Source organism: Nyctereutes procyonoides, unplaced genomic scaffold (assembly GCF_905146905.1).
Source record: "Nyctereutes procyonoides isolate TBG_1078 unplaced genomic scaffold, NYPRO_anot_genome, whole genome shotgun sequence".
Classification (NCBI taxonomy): Eukaryota; Metazoa; Chordata; class Mammalia; order Carnivora; family Canidae; genus Nyctereutes; species Nyctereutes procyonoides.
Genome location: NW_026575024.1, coordinates 8,116,244 through 8,135,741, shown reverse-complemented (window position 1 = coordinate 8,135,741; position 19,498 = coordinate 8,116,244). Strand labels below are relative to the sequence as shown.

Sequence of the window (19,498 nt, the reverse complement as noted above, 5' to 3'; positions counted from 1 at the left end):
TATTTAAACCCACACTTTGGTGCAAAAGATAGTTAAAGATCAATCCAGGCTATTAAAAGGAAGAAATTAAATGTATTCCGACAAAAGCCTAGAAACATACTGAAACGGGAAACAACCTACTGAGCCCACGCAGGCTAGTGGAGTCTTTCAGGGACCATTTTTATTCTGCTAATGCCTTTGCCTCCAGACCCCATTGATCATAAATGCGACCTGTCTTCCTCTACCTTTGATAAATGGAAGGACGAATTCATCCGTATGTACCTCACCTCCTCCCTTCTTTTTCAGAAAACAGATGTCACAGCTGTTCCTGCTCTTCGAACAGATGTTTCTGCCCCCAGAAACATGGGGGACACTGCAACGTGCTATCTGTTCTAGAGGGGTCGACGGCTCGATACCTTGTCAGGGCCCCTTGGTGACTGCAGAGCCATACATGCGCCATCATCTTACCCCACCGGAGCTCCCCCCCCCAACCCTGAGCCGGTGTTCACAAAATGGGTGGCTCTTGTGCAGCACTTACCCTCTCTGCAGGGACATCGTCGGACGGCCTGGACAATCCGGAAATTTCCTCGGCCTGGTCTCGACGCTCGCTGCTCTTGGCTTCCTGTTGGCTGTCGACTGGTGCCTTTTCCCGTCCCTTGTCCAGTTTGAAGAGTTTGTCCAAAAAGCTGGAGTCCTTAGGCTTGGAGGGGGCTGCCCCTCCTGACTCAGGTGAGACAGGCGCCGGTCCCCAAGTGGCAGAGGAGCCTTGGTCCCTGGCGGGGCTCTGCCCTGGGGTTTTATCTGGGTCATGGCCCGGTGCAGCTGCCACCGTAAGTGCCATGCTCTCAGTTGGTTCTTTGTTCCCTAGAGCTTTATTGGAGCTGACATCAAGCTTCACTGCTCCAGTGGATGAATCCGTGGCTTGGTCTCCAGTACGTCCTGGTACAGGCCGCGAGAGTGTCAAGAAAAAACGAGATTTAGCAGCTGGTGCCTCGGGTTTGGCCTCTTTCCCAAGATTCTTTCCGTTGGCATCTGCAACAGCGCTTATCTCCATTGTCTTGGGGGAAGAAGTGGCCACATTATCCTCCTTGACACTTATTCCCAAATCGACTGTAAACACAAACATAAACAGCGGTTATTCAACCCGGCGAGGAAATCCAAGGATTGATAATGGACTCCAGACCTTTTATACACAGAGGCCGTGAAGCTGGGGCTCTGTTGCTGTTCGGCCCCTCTGCAGAGCAGAACCTGGTTTATCTAGAACTCCTCTGACCCTGCTCTTCAGGGGAGAGAGAGAGGAATGGCGTGGTGGTGGGGGGGGGTCAGGGAGGAGGAGAGCCAGTTGGCGGAAAGCGCACACCAGGCACCGTACTAGTGACACTCGTGTTCTTTATCCGGTTGCAGCTTCAGAGGGACCCCGTGAGATGCATTTTGTCATGATTTCATCTGGGTGGCTGCGCAGAGATTAGGAGCTTGGCCTCTGGAGCTTGGGCCTCGGGACTACCAACTTTTGGGGCCGGCTGATTCTTTGCTATGGGGGTTCCCCATGTGCACTGTAGGGTGGTTAGCAGCATCCTGGGCCTCCACCCCGTAGATGCCAGTACCGCACCCCAGTTATGACAATCCCAAATGCCTCCAGACATTTGCCATATGTCCCCCAGGGTGGGGTGGGGGTGGGGGTGGTTAAAAACCACTCACGTTTGAGAACCACTGAGCTACACTGTCTATTTGAATCTCAGTTCAATAACCGCTCTGTGCTTCAATTTTCTGGTAATAGGAGGCAAATGGTAGAAACTGCCTCATAATTTTTCAACCAAGATTACATGAGTTAACATGTTTAAAGCAGACAGAATGGTGTGTGATGCATGTTAGCCGCTAGCATTATTGTCAAGGGAGGAAACAGGCCACCACAGAGGTGGTTTGCCTCCCCCGGGGCTGCCCAGTGGAGCAGCAGGGCCTGGTTTGGGACAGAAACCTGACTCCGAAGTTTGTGCTCTGTCTTTACCATCAGGCCTGTGTCAGCACAGGCTCATGGAAGATTTTAAAAGGTAGCACTCAGTGGGGTTCCACTCTGAAGGCTGGAAGAGCAAGCATCCACGTGGGAAGGCAACCTAGACCTCGGGCTGCATAGGGTTAGCTGTCCAGGGCCGCGTGGATGCGGGCTCTGTGTCCTCCTCCGGGGACTGAGCACTGCTTCCAGGGTCCAGCTGTTTCTGCCTTGACCTCTGCGTGGGTCTCACTGAACTGCTTTCTTTCCGAGGGGCCTTTTATAAAGCAGTGCAATGTTCAGGAAGGAAGCTAGACTTTCGGGACCAAAGTTAAGGATCAGGATTCTCTGCTGATAAACTGTGTGACCTTGGTCAAGTCACAGTCACAAAACAATCTTTGAACTTCCTCGCCCGTAAAGTGGGAACGCTAATAGCTCCCTTGCAGCTTTGCTGTGATGTTTAAGGGAGAAAACAGAGGCAAAGACTCTCTTGCGCTGCCTTTTCTGTAGTAGCTGCTTAATAGTTGCTGGACGCTGTGATTATCTTCCGGACTCTCCCACACCTTTGCCAGCGTGGTGTTTTATTTTATACATCGGTAGCCGGGCACTTTTGTTTATTTTTATTTTTATTTTATTTTTATTATTATTTTTTCTTTGTTTAAATATTTTATTTATTTATTTGAGGGAGAGAGAGAGAGAGAGAGAGAGAGAGAGAGAGAGAATAAGAGGTGGGGAGCAGCAGAGGGAGAAGGAGAAGCAGACCCCCCTGAGCAGGGAGCCCAATGCGGGGCTCGATCCCAGGACCCCGGGATCATGGCCTGAGCTGAAGGCAGACTTTTAACCAACTGAGCCCCCCAGGTGCCCTGTAGCCAGTCATTTAAAAAATACATTTGCAGGAAGGCAGAAAGAAGGACAAAAAGAGAAAGAGGAGAATCTTTTGTTCTGCTCATATTGCTTGTTAATATGTGTGAGAAACACATACACACACACACACACACACACACTTTTATTAGCAATTGTTTTTGCCAAACTGTGTGTCTAGTGTCTAGTGTCAGGGGCAAAGAGAAAGGAGAGAGAGAAGGGGAGAGCTGGATCCCTAAGTGGCATGGTCATCTCTGAGGAGCACAGAAGAGACGGCACAGAGGCCAGTGACAAGCACTCGGGGCTCCTCACAATCTCAGATCTTAAAGAAGTCACCCTGCAGCACCGGGTATGCCCTCTAGCTCCTCTTCACCCTTTCCCCCTGTGCTCTAGGAATTCATAATCGTGGCAAACATTGTACAGAGGGAGAGAAGGTGGGAGGGAGAGTGGGAATAAGGAAGTGATAGATGGATGTGTCAGGGTGCCAAGTAAGCCAGTCAGGCAGCTGAAGCATCACAGTGAATATAAATGAATCGTGGGGACCGTCCATGCCAGGAGAAGAGGAAACAGTTGACAAAAAGGCAGAGACTGAGATTGAAAACAAGGAAGGGCTTTGCAAAATGCCGAGAGCATCAGCCAATCTCTTTCCCTTTCTCCGCTCTTCCTTGCTCTCCAGCCGGGAACCGAAAGAGCTAGTGGTTAAGAGTGTTACACTCAGAAAGTCTTTGGGAAAACAAAACAAAACAAAACAAAAACCTTCCCAAGGACAGACTTTTTAAAAAGGTAAAAAAAGGCACATATCGTAATATGAGTTTCAGGCGTATGACATCATAATAATTCGATATTGGTCTACACTACGAAGCGATCACCACGGTAAGTGTGGCTCATCTACCTGAGCCAAAGGCAGATGCTCACCATGCGATTGGGCCCCTCCACCCAATTCACCCACCCTCCAGCCTCTTGACCCCTCTGATACTCCAATAACCTCCACTCCGTTCTCTGTATCTACACGTCTTGTTTTGTTCATTTGTTTCTTTTTTACGTTCCGCGTATATGTGAAGTCGTATGGCATTTGTCTCTCTCTGTCTGGCTTATTTCACTCAGCATAATGTCTTCGACGTCCAGTTACATTTTTGCAAATGGCAAGATTTTCTTCTTTTTTATGGCCAAGTAGTAGTCCACATATACACATGAACACCGCGTCTTTACCCATTCATCTATTTTTTTAAGTTAAATTCAATTTGCCAACACACAGTATAACACCCAGTGCTCATTCCATCAAGTGCCCTCCTCAAGCGCCCGTCACCCAGCTACCCATTCATCTATTGATGGATTGATAGACTCTTAGGTTGTTTCCATATCTTAGCTGTTGTAAACAATGTTGCAGTGAACCCAGGGGTGCAGATATCTTTCTGAATTAGTGTTTTCCTTTCCCTTGGATAGATACCCAGAAGTGGAGTTGCTGGATCACATGGTAGTTCTATTTTTAATTTTTCAAGGAAACATTATTCTGTTTTCCATGGTGCCTACACCAATGTACATTCCCCCCAACAGTGTACAAGATTTCCCCCTTTTCCATATTCTCACCAACACTTGTTATTTCTTGGGTTGGTTTTTTTTTTTTTTTTATAGTAGCAGCCATTCTGACAGGTGGGAAGTGATATCTTGGTGTAGTTTTTATTTGTATTGCCCTAATAATCAGTGTTGTTGAACACTTTTTCATGTATCTCTTGGCCAATCTGTATGTCTTCCTTGGAAAACGTCTATTTAGATTCTCTGTCCATTTTTAAATCAGATCTTTTTTTTTTTTTTTTTTTTTTGCTGTTGAATTCTTTATACATTTTAGGTGTTAACTCCTTATTCAATAAATGATTTACAAATATTTTCTCCTATTCAGTGGGTTGGTTTTTCATTTTTTTCATTGTGTTGATGGCTTCCTTTGCTGTGCAGAAGCTTTTTAATTTGATGCAGTCCCTGGATAGACTTTTTAAAAATGTCAATATATTGCTTTATTAAAGGATAGATTTCTTTCATCCAAGTAGCTAGAGTAGTCCTCAATGCATTTAGAAATTATAGCAGATGCAAACCATAGCTCTTGATATTAAAGAATGGGGAAAGTATTTTTAAAAGATCTTTATTTTATTTATTCATGAGAGACGAAGAGACACAGAGAGGGGGCAGAGACATAGGCAGAGGGAGAAGCAGGCTCCCTGTGGGGAGTCTAATGTGGGACTCGATCCCCGTACCCAGAGATCACTACCTGAGCCAAAGGCAGATGCTCAACCACTGAGCCACCCAAGTACCCCAGGAAAGTATTTTTAACTGGTAAGAACTAGGACTTCCTAGATGGGACATCCCATGATAATGAAGGTCTGCCCCCCAAACTTGGGTGAGTGCATACCCAAGTCCATCACCCAGGTCTTCCCTTTTCCTTTCTAAAATGCTTACCTCCTAGCTGGGCACATGATCTAAACTAGACTAATCCTGTGGCTTTAGCTGAACCTACTAGAACGGAGTTACATTCTTTATACTTGGGTTGGCAAGTTGGGGGACATCTGTAAGTGGGGGGGCTTGATCATCACATTCACAAGTGCTTGTCTGAGAACAAGCTCAGATGAAAGCAGAGCCAAAAGACTCAGGGAGCAAATGCCCAGTGATAGTATATAAATACCTGGATCCAGCTGTGCCTGAAGTTGAAATTTACCATTACGTGGCCATCAGACCTGTTTTTGTTTCTTCACTTACGCCAGTTTAAATTAAGTACATGCTCAGTGACTTGGAGAGAATTTCACGGAATTCTCTCTCTACCCATTTTACTTGTCAAGTAATAGCAAACAATCCTCTTCTCGGGAAGTTGTCTCCAGGCTTTTCAAGTCTGTCTGGGAGGCAGTCAGTACGGGAGGAAGGAAGGAGTGTAAAGGGAATGAAAGGAGGAAGTAAGTCACAAAGGGCTGACTAGAAAAGCCATCAACCCTTTGTCTTCTCAGGAAAGTGAAGAAAAAAATCCACTTCAGGAAAGAGACTACAACCTTTTGAGATCTTTAGTAATTTCATTTCTAGAAATGAAATATGTCCTAAAACATTGACTTAAATGAACTTGTGCATGCGTGCGCGCGCGCGCACACACACACACCACACTCACACAAATCTGTAAATGAATAAATAGGAAGAAAACCCATCAGAGTTGCAAATTTTACACTCCTGCAAAGAGGAATGTCGTTTACATGTCTTTCTCACATTATTATGGAAAGAATTAAAAAGTTCCTTCAGGCTGATGGGAACTAAGCTTTTAATTCCCATGAAAAAATCTTGAGAGAAGCTCATCTTGAATCTGGTTTCAATAAAAAAAAGTTTTCTCGTAAAGCAGACAAACAGATGACATACCAAAGAGACTTTACTTTCCATGAAAAAAAAAATGTGTAAGAGTTTAAGGGAGATAAAAAAAAAAAAAAGAAGCAAGAAAGCACATGGCAGCTCCCAAATATCTAGAAGAGGTGGAGATTTTGATCTTAGTGAAGAAAATTTTGTTGTATTATGTGTGTGGCTTTTTCAAAGAAAGTCATCTCAGGCAGACATGTGATTGAGAACTTATTTCCAGTGGTGTTTTGGGGGTCATCGTTAAGAACTTTGACGGAACAGAGGACCTCGGTTTACTCCCAAATATTAAATACAGATGGTCCTCGACTTACAGTGCGTGGACTTGTGTTTTTTGACTTTACAGTGGTGCAAGGGTGATACTCATTTGGCAGAAGCTGTTCTTGGAATTTTGAATCTGGATCTTTTCCTGGGCTAGCAATATGTGGGGCAATCCTCTGTCTTGATGCGGGGCAGTGGCAGCTCCCAGTTGGCCATGTGATCACGAGAGGCGACCATCCTGTACCCTTACAGCCATTCCGTCTCTCGCTCTCAGTGCAATATTCAGTATATTACATGTACATGCCAGAGCCAACACTTTATTACCAAACTGGCTTTGTGTTAGAGGATTTTGCCCAACTGTAGGCTAATGGAAGTGCTCTGGGCCTAGTTAAGCTAGTCTAGGCTAAGTTACGATGCTTGGCAAGGTAGCTATAGCAAATACATTTTCAATGTACGATGGATTTATCAAGAAGTAGCCCCATCCCAAGTCGAGGAAGAACTGTCTGTGATCTGGCTAAATTACTTTATATCTCTATGTCTTATAAATGAGCATAGAACCTCACAGCGCATTCGTCAAAGGGTCATTACGAGGATTAAATGAAATGCTCCCTCCAAGGTGTTTACTGCTTGTGGGTATGTGGTGGGTCCTCAAGAAAAATTTGGTTTTTTGTTCTATTAATATATTATTACTACAATTATTATTTTATATTTCTAAACATACGTCATAAGGAAAAAAATATTCCAGTGGTTTAACCTACAAACTTGAGCGCTCTGGAAAGATTTTTAAAAATATTAATGATAAGAATTAACTTAGCTTTGAAAAATCTAAGAACCTCGGCCAGAGAAGCTTCAGGAATGCTTCCCATTCTCAAAGTATCAAGTATTCTCAGTCAAAACAAGCGGCTTTCTCAGAGTTCTACTGCATATTTTAAACACACACAAAGTTTCTATTACTAATATTCAGAACTTCTGAGGAAGGATTATCTTTGGTTTTTTTGCATGTGTCAATGTTCAAATTTTCACTTAGCACAACTGTAAATACAATAGCTAACATTATTGGATGCTTCTCATGTGCCAGACATTATGGTAAATGCTGTATGTAACAAGAAGCATTTTATCTGTGTGTTACAGCAAATGCATACCTTAGGTTACTATCACCACTCCCATTTTGCAGGTGGGAAAATTGAGGTTCTGAGAATTAAAGTCACCTTTCAAATTCATCCTGCTCTTAAGTGGTGGAGTTAGGATTTGAACTCACATCTGCCTGATTCCAAAGCTCAAACCCCTGACATGTTGTAGTTGAAACAAGAGAGGGCAGCCCTGGTGGCTCAGCGGTTTAGCGCCGCCTTCAGCCCAGGGCGTGATCCTGGAGACCCAGAGTTGAGTCCCATGTCGGGCTCCCTGCATGGAGCCTGCTTCTCCCTCTGCCTGTGTCTCTCTCTCTCTCTCTCTTTCTCTCTCTCTCTCTCTCTCATGAATAAATAAATAAAATCCTAAAAAAAAAAAAAGTCCCACATCAGGCTCCTGCAGGGAGCCTGCTTCAAAAAAAAAAAAAAAGAAAGAAAGAAAGAAACAAGAACAGAAGAGAGGGAGGGAACAAAGCAGAGAAAGTTTGGTTCACGGAATTAGTGGGTTTTCAAGAATCAGTGTTGTCTCACATATGGAAAACACTAGTGTGTGATTTTGTCTTGTTTTGTTCTAAATACAAATTCGATTCTGTCATTTTTCTACATAAAACCATCAGAAAAAGGCCTCGCCCCAATTAAAATCAAGCGCAAACTCTACCATGGACAACCCCTGCTAGACTCACTCAGCTCAGCTCATGTTCCTCCGCACAACACACCAACTGCGTTCCCACCCGAAGCCCTCTGCACTAATTGTTCTTTCCACCCCCAGGTGGAAAATGCTTCCCCTCCCATCTTCCCATGACTACCTGGTTATCATTCAGGCCTCAGGTCAGGTCTTCCTTGACCACCCTCTTAAAGTCACCCTCCGCTCACCCCCATTCCCCCTTTGGGTTCTGCAGAGTATTCCTTGGTCTCTGAAATGATTTCATTAATCCATCCTTTATGTACTTCTTCCCCACTAGAAATTAAGCCCAAGTAGATAGAGGCCTGGTCTGACTTGATTATAGCCATGTCCCTAGTGCCTCCGGCAGTGCTTGGCCCATAGCAAGAGTGGGTCAGGGAACAGGAAAGGCCACAGCACAGAGCCCAGGGCATAGCAAGCACTCAGGGAAGGTGACTATAGCAATGGCAAGAGTAGCTACCCTTGTAATAACCGGTGGTGGCGGAGGTGGAGTTCTCTCTCCTAAGAATCCATATCCAAATCCTCCTAGTGCTTGGGGTTAAAGAGGGAAGCAGAAACCACCACCATGATTTCATTTACACACGAAGTGTCCACTTACGAGAGTTATTTCCCACTCCAACATCCCTTCTGCTGCAACACCGCCCTGTGTGTCAGTATCCCCATCAGTCAGGAGAAAGGAGGGTAAGGTGGAAATATAAAGCACACAAACTGCAAAGGGAAATTGCCCACCTGACAGAAGAAGTGGGAGTTTGCTGAGTCATTGGAAAGTACTACTCAGATCACACATGTGGCTCTCGGGTGAGAATCTGGCCGAGTTCAAAGAGTTCACCGAAGAAGACAGGAAGGTGGAAGGGAAACTAGATGATGACCCACTAAACTCTTCAAAAGAGAATTATATTTGAATATCAAAGGATTACGGTAGGCCTTTGGGAAAACTGATGATGAAGACCTCGAAAAATTTTGCAAAAATGACCTTTTTGCGGTCGTACTTCGAGTCACATGACACATCAAACAACTGTGGCTTTCTGTGTTGTGCAAATGCATTTGTTGTTTATATGTTTATAGGTCTTGAAATAAGGATTCATGTGGCAGATACTTAGAGCTTGGAAGAAGATGTTAGATTCGAAAATTTCATGGAATGATCAGATTTCATGCTTTTCATCTCAATAGGGAAAAGCTACGAATTTCGCCAAGAAATTCCAGCATAAATAAAAGAAAGGAATGAGTGAGGGGGCGCATCTTAGAGCGGAAGGTTCTTGACTATCAGCTTGATAGAACGTGTCTGAACCTCTAGTGATGTAAATGCTGGGTTTTAATGTTGGGTTCCAACGTGATGGGGCAAAAGGTAACTGTTCACCCTGTGCTCTCGCAAAAGTCAGCAGGGATTTGCCCATCGCTGTGGGGCGAGACTGTACTAATGAAACTCATCATTTCCGTTTTCCTTTCTGCTCACAGATTTCCTATCACTTGTGTGACGCAGAAGTCTGGGACATACAAAGGTAATTCCAGAGCTAAACTACCTTTGCCCCGATGGGAGCCTATATTGTCACTCAAAGACATATTCAATGTCTGATTTTGTTTTTTTTCCCCTCAATATAATAATAATACACATTTAACAGGTGTTTACTACCCGAAACAACTGATCTCTTAACTTTTTTCTCTTTCTGTCTTGCCCCTCCACCCTTGTGGCAATCTAACTAGCATCTGCAGCCCAGCATGGCTTGCCAAGCTTTGTACATACTCATACAAATACGCATAAGTATTGCAGATACACGTACGCAGGGGTTGTGTTTGTTCTTGGTTTTTATAAAAACTGGATCAAGTTTTTTATAAAAACTAGGTTTTTATAAAAACTGGTTAGACATAGTTTTTGATTGCTCTTATATATACTATTGTTATGCATTGAATGTTCGTGTCCCTACAAACTTCATACGTGGAAATCCTAACCCTTGCTCTGGCAGTGTTAGGAGGTGAGGTCTTGGGGAGGAGATCAGGTCATGAGTTTGGAGCCCTCAGGAACGGAATGAGTGCCCTTATAACAGAGGCCCCAGGGAGTGCTCTTGCCCCTTCCACTGCTTGAGGACATAGTAGAAAGGTGGCCATCTAAGAACCAGAAGAAGATTTTGCTAGACAACAAATCTGCCAGTGCCTTGATCTTGGACTTCCCAACCTGCAGAACTGTGAGACATTAATAGTTGGTGTGTAAGCCCCCCTAGGTCTGAACTGACAATTATAGTGATTCCTCTCAGTCAATATGTCCAAATCTATCTTATTTTTTTTTTAAGTAGGCTCCATGCTGGGTGTGGAGTTTGAACTCGACCCTGAGATCAAGACCTAAGCTGAGATCCAACCAAGAGTCACATGCTTAGCCAAGTGAGCCATCTAGTCACCCTTATATTATTTTTTTAAATAACTGCATAATATTCCTTAATATGTATATACTAAAAGATATTTAAGTCATCGCCCAATCAATGAATGTTCTGGAAGTTTCCAAGTAATTGTTCCATTTCTATTACAAACGATGCTGGGATAAACTTCTATGTTCAAAAATCCTAAGTTAGTGCTTTATTTCTATAGAATACAGGCACAGATGTAGAACTGTTATACCTAGATCAATGTGCATTTAGTTTTTAAAAATAGACAGTCAGGGATCCCTGGGTGGTGCAACAGTTTAGCGCCTGCCTTTGGCCCAGGGCGCAATCCTGGAGACCCAGGATCGAATCCTACATCGGGCTCCTGGTACATGGAGGCTGCTTCTCCCTCCGCCTGTGTCTCTGCCTCTCTCTCTCTCTCTCTCTCTCTCTCTGTGTGTGTGACTATCATAAATAAATAAAAATTTAAAAAATTCATTATAGTTTCATATTTCTCCTGTTTCTTAATATCTTTAAAAAAACTTAAAAAAATACAGTCATATTTTCTTTTTCCTCAGAAAGGGCTCTAGTGATTCACATTTTCAGCAGTAATGTGATAGAGTGTCTTTCTTCCACCACCAAGGGTGGCAGGGATGTGAAGCAGCAAGAACATTGATCAGATATACAACATAAAGCACATCTTAAATGGTAGAAAACGTACCAGGGAAGGTCATGTGTTATTCTATCAGTGCCCTCCAAGGATAAGAACGCCAAGGACAAGCCTTGGACATGGAGGGTGGGGTAGGTGGAATTCATGCCACATAGAACACTGCTGAAGAGTGACAATTATTAGCTTGAGACTCTGGAGACTAAGAGTAGCCAGCCAGAAACACTAGGAGACAAGAGGCTCAGGGGAGAAGGATGGGGAAAAGCAGCCAAATCAAGAAGACATATTCTCCAGGGTAGACATATAAATGATCAGTGAGCACGTGAAAAGATGCCCAACATCATCAGTCATTAGGAAAAGGCAACCAAAACCATAACGGTACCACTTCACATCCACTAGGATGGCCGTAATCAGAAAGACGGATCACAACCAGTGTTGGCGAGCATGTTGGCACCATTAGAACCCTCATATGTTGCCGGCGGGAATGTAAAATAGTGCAGCTGCTTTGGAAAGCAGTTTAGTGGTTCCTCCAGAAGTCAAACACAGAGTTACTGTATGACCCAGTCATTCCACTCCTAGGTACACAAGCGAGAGGATGAAAACGTATGTCCACCCAAGAATTCGTACACAAATGTTCACAGCAGCGCTATTCACAATAGCTGAAAAAGTGGAAGCAGCCCGAACATTGATCAATCAATGGATGAATGGCTACACAAGATGTAGCCTATCCAGACAGGGGAGTCGTATTTAGCCACGTGCAAGAATGAAGCACGGATACATGCTACAACGCAAGTGAACCCGAAAACATGATGCTAAGTGAGAGAACCCAGATAGAAAACACCACATATTGTATGATTCTCATTACATGAATGTCCAGAAGAGGCAAATCTCTTTCCATAGAGATAGAAAGCAGATGAGTGGCTGCCAGGGGCTGGGGGTGGAGGCAAGGGGCTACAGGGATGGACAACTAATGGGTCTGGAATCCTTGGTTGGGCTGATGAAAATGTTCTGGAACTAGATAGCGGGGATGGTTGTGCTATCTTGAGGCTGTGCGACTCAAAGGCATGAGTTGCATACTTTAAAAGGATGAATTTTATGGCATGCGAATTATATCTCAATTTGGAAAAAGAAGACATTGTATAAACAAACATCAAAACAGAGGGGAGCTGGGTGGAGAAAGGAGCACCAAACGTGAGCACACAGTTCAGAGAAAGGACACACGGCGGTCTTTTAAGCATCTGAAAGGATGCTCAACTTCATAAATAGTTAAATACGAGCAAAATTAGGAGACATAGCTTTGCACCCATCAAACTAGTGAAAAAAATCACCTAACAGGGAGGGAATATGAGAAAGAACAGCCGCACATATCGCCCGTGGCTGTGTATTTTGGTTTCTCTTTGGAGGGTAACTTAGTAACACATATCGATATTTAAAAATTCACAAACTCTGTGAACTCCATGTTCTACTTGTAGAATATTACCCTATAAATATAATTGCATCGAGGCATGAAGACACAGGGAACAGATACACACGACTTGCCGGGGTCACTGTCACCCTGACAAAAGACTAGAGACAACCTAGCCGCTTACCAAGAGGGCCCTGGTTAAGTAAATTATCCCACTCCCAGAGAGCGAAATCCTCCACACACACTAACATTCTCCAAGACATGTAGTAAGTGAAAAAAGCCACGTCCAACTGCACGGAGGGAATGTTCCCATTCATTTTTAAAAAGTGATGTTGAGAGGTAGAGCAGCAGATTTTTATTTATTTATTTATTTATTTATTTATTTATTTATTTATTTATCTATCTATCTATTTATTTAAAAGATTTATTTATTTATTTATGATAGACAGAGAGAGAGAGAGAAAGAGAGAGAGAGAGGCAGAGACACAGGAGGAGAGAGGATCAGGCTCCATGCACCGGGAGCCCGACGTGGGATTCGATCCTGGGACTCCAGGATCGCGCCCTGGGCCAAAGGCAGGCGCTAAACTGCTGAGCCACCCAGGGATCCCCTATTTTTATTTATTTATTATTAAAGATCTTATTTATTTATTTGACATGGAGAAAGAGAGAGAGAGAGAGAGAGAGAGCACAAGCTGGGGAAGCGGCAGGCAGAGGCAGAGGGACAGGGAGAAGCAGACTCCCTGCTGAGCAAAGGGCCCGATGTGGGACTCGATCCCAGGACCCTGAGATCATGACCTGAGCTGAAGGCAGATGCTTAAGCAACGGAGCCACCCAGGTGCCCGAGCAGCAGATTTTAAAATATGCTCAGTTGGAACACCTGTGAGCATAAGAAACAGTACAGAGTGCTCACCTGTAAGGAAGGAAATGTGGGGAAGAGGTGGGAAGCGGATAGACCAGCGGGGTGGGGGACGTGTCTTCTGTCTTCCCTTATGATGTGTACTGTTGGGAATGTTTATATGTATACATACTAAGGCCTACCCATCCCATGTCACTTAAGCATGTACAAATAATGAACAGAAAAAAACTGGGGGAAAGGAGAGGCCTAGAATGGGGTTTTAAGGCCAACTGCGGAACATTGGGCCTATTTCCGCTTGGCCTGGGGCTGGCCCAGCAGCGAAGTGGGCTCCGTTACTAACGTGCCTGTGGCTGTGACGGAGGGCTCCCAGGCCACGTGGGTCCTGCATCCTGGAGCAAGTGGCATGACCTCGGGGGCAGCTCCGTATTCCAGAGTCTGACCTGCTCAGCAAACTCAGATACCAACTTTTTAAGTCCCCTGGAGTTGATGTACCCACTCAGAGGTCATTTTAAAAAGGGCTCATGAGGGTCGCATGGGTGGCTCGGTTGGTTAAGTGGCCGCCTTCGGCTCAGGTCATGATCCCAGGGTCCTGGGATGGGGGCCCGCATCGGGCTGCCTGCTGGATGGGCAGCCTGCTTCTCCCTCTCCACTGCTTGTGCTCTCTCACGTGTGCGCGTGCTCTCGCAAATAAATAAATAAGATCTTTTTATTTTTTAAAAGATCTTATTTAAAAAAAATAAAAAATAAAAAATAAAAGATCTTATTTATTTATTCATGAAAGGCACAGAATGAGAGAGAGGCAGAGAGACAGGCAGAGGGAGAAGCAGGCTCCATGCAGGGAGCCTGTGCGGGACTCGATCCCGGGACCCCGGGGTCACAACCCGGGCTGAAGGCAGATGCTCAACCGCTGAGCTACGCAGGAGCTACCCAGGTACCCAAATAAAAATTTGTTTAAGATAAGTAAATAAAAAGGACTCGTGGATGAAGCACATAGGTGGCTTCAAAGGGGACACAGACAGTGACGCCTTCCTGCCCTTGGGGTCCCTCCCTGGTGGCAACAAACACAGAAGCACGTTATCAAGGGCAAGAGGCCTGGTGGGTCCAGAAGCCAAGCAAGCACATTTAGAATTAGCTATAGGATTTAAATGTTTAGCTGCTTCAAGCCAGGATAACCTAATGGTGATGATGAATGATATTTTTTTAAAGTTACTTTTGGGGACACCCAGGTGGCTCAGGGGTTGAGATCTGCCTTTGGCTCGGGTCATGATCTCAGGGTCCTGGGATCGAGTCCCACACTGGGCTCCCCACAGGGAGCCTGCTTCTCCCTCTGCCTGTCTCTGCCTCTCTCTGTGTGTCTCTCATGACTAAATAAAATCTTTTTTTTTTTTTTAAGTTATTTTTGTTGAGTGATGAAAAGTAGGGAGAAAAACTTCACATGATCAGAAGTTGCCAACAAATGAGATCTGCTGATACGGCCAGCACGGTGTTCATCCAGCAGAATGTTTAGAGTTTTTTTGAATTGGGAAATTTCATTTGAAAATCCTAAAATAAGGCTTTTCCTGAAATATCTTATTATCTGCAGGGAAGCCACGCTTGGAACTGAGTCGAGGTGTCTAGGCAAGGGGCAGCCTTGGATTCCTGACACTCCATATCTCCCAGGGCCCCACTCTGGGTCCCTGACGCGGAGGTCCTCATGCCTGAGGGAGTGTCACAAGCTCCTGGAGGGCAATGAGAATGGGCAGCAGGACCCCACCACCAGCATTTCTGACTTGGGAGGTGTGGGCTGGTGCCCTAGAATCTGCTGGTCTGACCAGTTCGAGGTGATAGATGCTGCTGGCCTGGGCACCACTCTGAAAATCAGTTATACTGATTATGGGGCGGGGGTCATGGCTGAATGAATGATAGCCTATCCACACCTTAAAATATTTTGTAGCTGTCAAAAAACAATGACTGATTATACATCACAGTTTTGAACCTACAAATGGAGCCAGACTCTGCTTCTATTTCTCGTCTCTTGTGCTCAGAAACATTTGGTCTTTGAGGTCTGCTCTGCACATGGCAGACCTCACCCACTAATATGCTGCTTTAAATAGTTAAACTTCCAGAAATTTTTAGTTTAGGGCATGACTATGGTCCTGAAACCACATCCATGTCTCTGTGTTCAGAGCAGGGTGCACCGTCTGGGCTTCTCAGTCCAGAGAGGCAAAGAGCAAGTTAGGTGTTACTCAGCGGCAGCTGCATGGAAGTTAATGAAATCAGACTTCATGAACCCTGGAACAGAAAGCTGCATCCAGGGTGTCAGCCATGGTGGGGACAAAAAAAGTCTTGGAAGAATTTAAAACAGAAATGCCAATGTTTTATTTCTGAAAAAATGTGAGTAAGGAATTTCCTATTTGAGTGCATTCCAAATGGTTTCCAACCATGGCTGAACGTTAGCAGCTTTAAAAACACGGCCAGGGAAACTTGAAAAAAAAGATTTGTGCCTGGGCCCTCCCCTCCAGAGTTTCTGATTTCTTTATTCTTAGGTGGGCCCTGGTCATGAGATTTAAAAGAAATCCTCCCGGTGATTCTAATGTGGATTAAAAATTAGGCACACGATTTTCAGGAATCTACTTCTTTGCGATGGCCATCATTTATTGTTTCAGGCACCAAGTGAAGGGATTCGCAAGTTTTTTCCAAGGGATTTGCAAGATAATTTGCAATTATCTTATTTTCTCTTCCTAACACCCTGAGGTGGAGAAGGGAAGTTTGTGTTTAAACTCACACAGCTGCAAAGAGGCGGAAAGAGGCCACAGATTCAAGTGGTTTGTCTAGAAGCACTTGCTCCAGCCATACATGGTACAGCCTCCCTCTGGAAGAAATGATCTAAAATGCAAAGGATAAAAAATATGCCCAAGAATATTCACTGCTGCATTGTTCGTTGTTTCGAGTGGAGAGAAAGAAAAAAAAAAATGAATGCCCACCCACCATGGGGGGCGGGGATCATGGCTGAATGAATGATAGCATGTCCACACCTTAAAATATTTCGTAGCTGTCAAAAGACAATGAATTAAAGACCATACCAGGTGAATTAGAGGGATCTGTACATGTTCATGTAGCCCAGGGATTTGTCCTAGGCTGGGCTGGCTGGACATTTGGGGACTCCCATTACACTGGGCCCGAATGTCACTATTGGCAAATGCTTCTATTCTCATGATGTTACCGCATGGGCAGGGACACTTAGCTCAGCCTTGAATTTTTAGTCTCATAAAATGATTCCACTTATTTTTGTTATTTATTTATTTATTTATTTATTTATTTATTTATATTTTTTGTTTTTGTTTTCTAAGCAAAATTAGGCATTTCTTTTGAGGAATAATTGACAAGGGACAAAAAGGAAAGGTGTTAATATTTTGAAACTTCTTATCCAGGTAAAACAGACAGTCTCTGGCTTCTGAAAAATGACGTGTTCTGGTGGATAAATCATGCATTAGTCATTGCCTTCCAGTAGCAGTGAGGACTGAACAGTTTTGGGTTTGTTTGTTTTTTTTTCCTAAGATTTTTAAAATTTATTTATTCATGAGAGACACACAGAGAGAGGCAGAGACACTGGCGGAGGGAGAAGCAAGCTGGAGCCTGATGTGGGATTCGATCCCAGGACCCCGCCGGGGTCACGACCCGAGCCAAAGGCAGACACTCAACCGCTGAGACACCCCGGTGCCCCTGAACAGTTTAATTTTTAGAGAGGGAACCAATGTTATAAATTTGATAGAAAGGAGTGGAAGAAGGAGAAAAATGAGGCATTTTTATTTCCCCAAAGATTAGTGAGGTTTTAGGCATCAATGCACAGGTGGGAAAAATCTCAGATCGTCAGATGACAAGAGAGGGATAAAGGACACACATGACAATAGACTCTGCTTCTGGTTTTTCTGGACTCCTGTATTTCAACTTATTTACCCTGTGCCAGCCACTGTCTTTACACTTTCCTATTAAGTTAATATTATTATTATTCCCATTTTGCAGACAGATGACTTTCTGAGAATACAGATTCCTTGCCAAGGCTGTACACAGCCAGTGAGCAGCAGAGCTGGGACTTAACTAGCCCAGGTCCCCTAACTCCAGAGTGTGAGTGTGCTCACGTTAGTTTCCTATTGTTGCTGTAACAAATCACCCCAATTTTTGTGCCTCACAACAACACCAATATATTATCTTCCAGTTCTGAAGGTCGGAAGTGGAAAACGGGGCAGCTTCTGGAAGCTCTAGGGGAGCATCTGGTTCCTAGCTCTTTACAGCTTTGAGAGGCCTCCTGCAGTCCTTGGCTCCTGGCTCCTTCCTTCATGTCAAGGTCAGCCCTGCAGAATCGTCAGATATTTCTCTCTGTGTGACATCTATCCCTCTCATCTCCCCCTCTGACTTTGAACCCCTTTGCATCCTCCTGATAAGGACCCTTGAGAGTACAGTGGGCCCACCCAGATGTAAAAGTTAGGCTAGAGATACTCCAGTTAGCTTCAAACCGCAATGACAACCTTGATGAGCATCAGCATTAAGTGCAACCCAGGACAAGCAACTTTCTGCATGTGTTTACCAGAGGCGAGGCATTCTTCTAAGTATTTCACACACATCAACTCATTTCAGCCTCACAACGATCTTAGCGACTTGGTTCCTCCAGGGACAGCATTCCCATTTTGCAGATGAAAGGACAGAGGCTCAGAAACTTGCCTGAGCTCACACAGCAGAGCCACAATTCAAATCCAGCATCCTGGCTTCCTATGCTGTGTGTCCGGTCACTGCTACCTCTGCGTCTTAATACGCCCTCGCAGGAAACGGTCCTGCGCGGTGATGAACTGTTTAATCATAATGGGAAAAATAGAGATAAGAAGAAGAAGAAGAAGAAGAAGAAGAAGAAGAAGAAGAAGAAGAAGAAGAAGAAGAAGAAAAAGAAAAAAAAAAAAAACCCAGTCACCCAGAATCCCATTTATCTATTTCTCCGGTGACTCTTCTCTACGTGCAGATGTATGTGTATACATCGCCAGAGATGAATACAAATGTGCATCAAACGGCAGGGTCAGAGAATTCTGTCAAATGGATGAAAAAAAAAAAGACCCCCAGAATCCTACTTTTATACCCCCTTAAAAACTGCATTGAAAATTATAACTTAGTTAATAACCTGGGGAAAACAGCAAGAGGGTGATAATAGGCTGCCTTCCTCATTAAATGGGATAATCACTGCAAAGCGAGTTGCTCAGGGCTCAAGTTGTCCATGAATGGCAGCAGAATTCTGACCTCAGGGGATTAATCACAACTCTTTACAGATTCTCCAGCGGGTGCCCGGGACTTTGAAAGCGAGGCTGCAGGGAACCAGAGCTAAATGCAACCAACCCATGACTCACCAAAATGCGATTCTCTGTTTCCCTTGGCTGGTGTCGGTATTCACACGAATAGCAATATGCTATTCCAGACCATCCTTGTGGGTTTCCGTTACCTGTTTTCCTCCTTTTAAGAAGAAATATATATATATATATATATATATATATATATATATATATATATATATACACACATACATATATATGCATATATATGTATAGTATAGGAAGAAATATATATGTGTGTATATATATGTGTGTATATGTATAGGAAGGAATGAAAAAAGGGAAAGGGAGGGAAAGAAGTAGAAAAGGAAAGAGACAGGGATTGAGGGAGGGAGTAAAAGAGGAGGGAGGCTTTCTCAGTCCCCAACACTATATTCTTCTGTTCTTCCTACACACTCCTCGCTCTTGCGCCCAGTGCTACAAATAGGGGAATGATAATATGATTCTGACAGAGAGAGTGATTTCTGTAGGACACATTACATCCTCAGTGCCTCTCAACTTCTTGAGGACAGACATCTACAGTTTGTAAATTAGATCAACGGTGTGAGTCTCATTTCAAAGCCTGTGCGTCTCAAGGGCCTGCTTTCACCCCATTC

General features: G+C 44.2%; 1 protein-coding gene across 7 annotated transcripts in view; it reads right to left on the bottom strand.

Annotated features, from left to right (window-relative positions):
• The window catches only part of BCAS1 (brain enriched myelin associated protein 1), a 98,959-nt gene that overhangs the window by 62,818 nt on the left and 16,643 nt on the right, over window positions 1-19,498 (bottom strand). For all 7 annotated transcript variants that reach the window (XM_055343029.1, XM_055343049.1, XM_055343059.1 and 4 more), the window contains exon 4: window positions 518-1,089. In XM_055343029.1, coding sequence (XP_055199004.1) covers window positions 518-1,089 — 572 coding nt within the window. The remainder of the gene's footprint in view (window positions 1-517; window positions 1,090-19,498) is intronic.